The following is a 2,276-nucleotide window of genomic DNA, read 5'->3' as shown; positions in this document are numbered from 1 at the left end:
CAATTTTTAAACATTATTTTTTAGGCTCATAGAATGTGTATTTGAACCTATTTTTCTTTTTCATTTGGTCAATTCATATTAAAAAATTGGGGTCCCAAAATTACCTCTACCTTGGTTTTTGCCTGAGGGAGTAAATAGATATTTTGCAGGGTGCATAAAATCATTTGATTTAAAAAAAAACTCACAATGCAAATCTCCTCGAGTCATGGAGAACACACCTCTAATAGTTTTGCTATGCGCAGACAAAAAATTATGCAGATCAGTCAGCCCCTTCTTTTTTTTTTTTTTTTTTTTTTAAAAAAAAGAAATTATCTCTCAATCCAAAGGTGACTTTTTTTTTTTTTTTTTAGTTATTTCTTTGGTAGGGTACAATTCGAGAGAGCTCCAAGGTCTGGCTGAGTTCTAGAACGGCACGAGGTCCCCATGTTCAGACTGCTCTTTGTGTTTTTTGGTAGAAGAAAAGAGCGGTTCAAGGATAGGGACCTCGGACGACTCTCTGAGGTGAGCCATACTAATGTAAAAACGAAATTTAAAAGCGGTCCAAAGATATCATCTTTGGACCGAAAGACAATTTTTGGAAAAATAAAAAAGCTGGGGGTGACGGACTTTTCGTGTAATTTTTACTCAAAATTGGCCCATTTTGTATTTTTTTTAAATTTTTTCACGTCCATACGTAAATTACTCAATAATTTAGCCAAAAAGTTATTTTCCATTCTTTAGGTTAGTTTGGAGCTTGAAACACATTAGCTCTAGTTTGGAGCTTCAACGACATTAGCTCGCTCTCTCAAGCGGTCTTGCATAAACTTTTCTGGTTTAAAGGCGAGGAAAACAAAACAACAGAAAGCAAATTGGAATAGAAATTAGAAAATACAAAGAAAGTCCAGTGTATCATCGATATTATATCCATTTATTGAAAACAGGAGGCACAAATACACGATAAAAAATAAAAAAGAGTAAGAACTGGAAAAGACACACTCAAGCATCGAGATGCATACATGACGCAGAGGATGATCATTTTGATTTATATTTGTAGTAAAACTCCATGCATCGCTACTCAGGTGATCCTGCAAAAACAACAACAACAACAAACAAATAAATCAAAGAGTTGGTAATGGATCAACAAATAGAGGCTTTAAGATGGACGTCTCAGCTTGAACAGAGTCTTCTCTCTCTCCACTTTAGGAGCTTTGCACGTCTCTCTCTCAGTAATAAACAAATAAATAAAAAAGAGTTAATAATGAATCAATCAAAGAAAAGCTTTAAAGTGGACACCCAAGTTTGAATAGATTCCTCTCTCTCTGTATAGAGTTGTCTCTCTCTCACTAAACTTAAAACACCCCTCTCTTTCCACTGTAGGAGCTTGAGCTTTCCATCCCCTCCAAACAACACTGTAAATGCCTCGAATTTGTGAACTCTACATCTCTCTCTCTCTCTCTATAAACCAAAGCGCAACCCCCATCTCCAAAACCAAAATATACATCAAATCAAGAACCAGCCAAAACAAAGAACAACACCATACTTGCTGCAATCAGTCTGAGCAGAAAAAGTGTAATGCATATCAACCCCACAGGAATTAGGCAGGCCCTGAACCAAGGTGTCGTTTATCCTCTTGATTGCCGTCGCTGCCATCTTCAAGCACCCGCAAACCGCCTGCCTGTCCGCGGTCGTCGGAGACGACCCCTCCAGAGTGCTCATCGCGTTGCAGCAAGGGGGTGGCACCGTGCCAGCATTTCTCATGTAATTCAAGCATGGAGAGAGAATGGAAGTAACGGTGCTGCAACTTATCGCCCCCTCGGCCACAAGCACCATGGCCATTAGCACAGCCACCAAGCAGGCAACCTTCACATTGCCCATTGCGCCCACTTTCTCTCTCTAGACCTTCTTTGTCTCCAGTGTTTGTTGAGATCCCTTATGGGTGGGTAGTGGGGTGTTTATAGGTGGGTTGGGGGTGCCATTCTTTCAGGGTTCGTGGTCCCTCTCTCTCTTCTCTCTCTCCAAGGGTTTGTAATTATTTTCTCTCTCTAGAGTAGTGTTTGTAAATCGCACCGGACCTGAACCGGACGTAGGTCAAAAGCGGTTTAACCGGTAAACCGATTCAATCAACCAAAACAATTTTTAATCATTTCCGCATTATAAAAAATATTAAAAGAATACATTAAAAATCAAAATATTTATTTTTTAGAATCTATATATATATTTTCGAAAGTTTTGTAGAATACAGGTCCATCACCAAAACCAAAACCAGTCACTTTGATTCTGACTTTACCGGACGGTTA

General features: G+C 38.9%; 1 protein-coding gene across 1 annotated transcript; it reads right to left on the bottom strand.

Annotated features, from left to right (window-relative positions):
• Positions 1–884: 884 nt before the first annotated feature.
• LOC18432293 (non-specific lipid-transfer protein 1) lies at positions 885–1,905 on the bottom strand. The gene is made up of 2 exons (XM_006842402.3): positions 1,520–1,905; positions 885–1,064 (listed from the first exon to the last, which is right to left on the bottom strand). The coding sequence occupies exons 1-2, from the start codon at positions 1,852–1,854 to the stop codon at positions 1,055–1,057; spliced, it is 345 nt and encodes a 114-aa protein (XP_006842465.2). The 5' UTR covers positions 1,855–1,905; the 3' UTR covers positions 885–1,054.
• Between the last annotated feature and the right edge of the window lie 371 nt (positions 1,906–2,276).

This window comes from Amborella trichopoda, chromosome 8 (assembly GCF_054954075.1).
Source record: "Amborella trichopoda isolate Santa Cruz 75 chromosome 8, AtrichopodaSantaCruz75HAP2 v2.0, whole genome shotgun sequence".
Classification (NCBI taxonomy): Eukaryota; Viridiplantae; Streptophyta; class Magnoliopsida; order Amborellales; family Amborellaceae; genus Amborella; species Amborella trichopoda.
The sequence above is the reverse complement of the archived record's forward strand: the minus strand, read 5'-3'. Positions and strand labels throughout refer to the sequence as shown.

What these genes read in the sequence shown, in the direction of transcription:
- LOC18432293 (XM_006842402.3), bottom strand. Translation starts at nt 1,854, where the DNA reads ATGGGCAATGTGAAGGTTGCCTGCTTGGTGGCTGTGCTAATGGCCATG.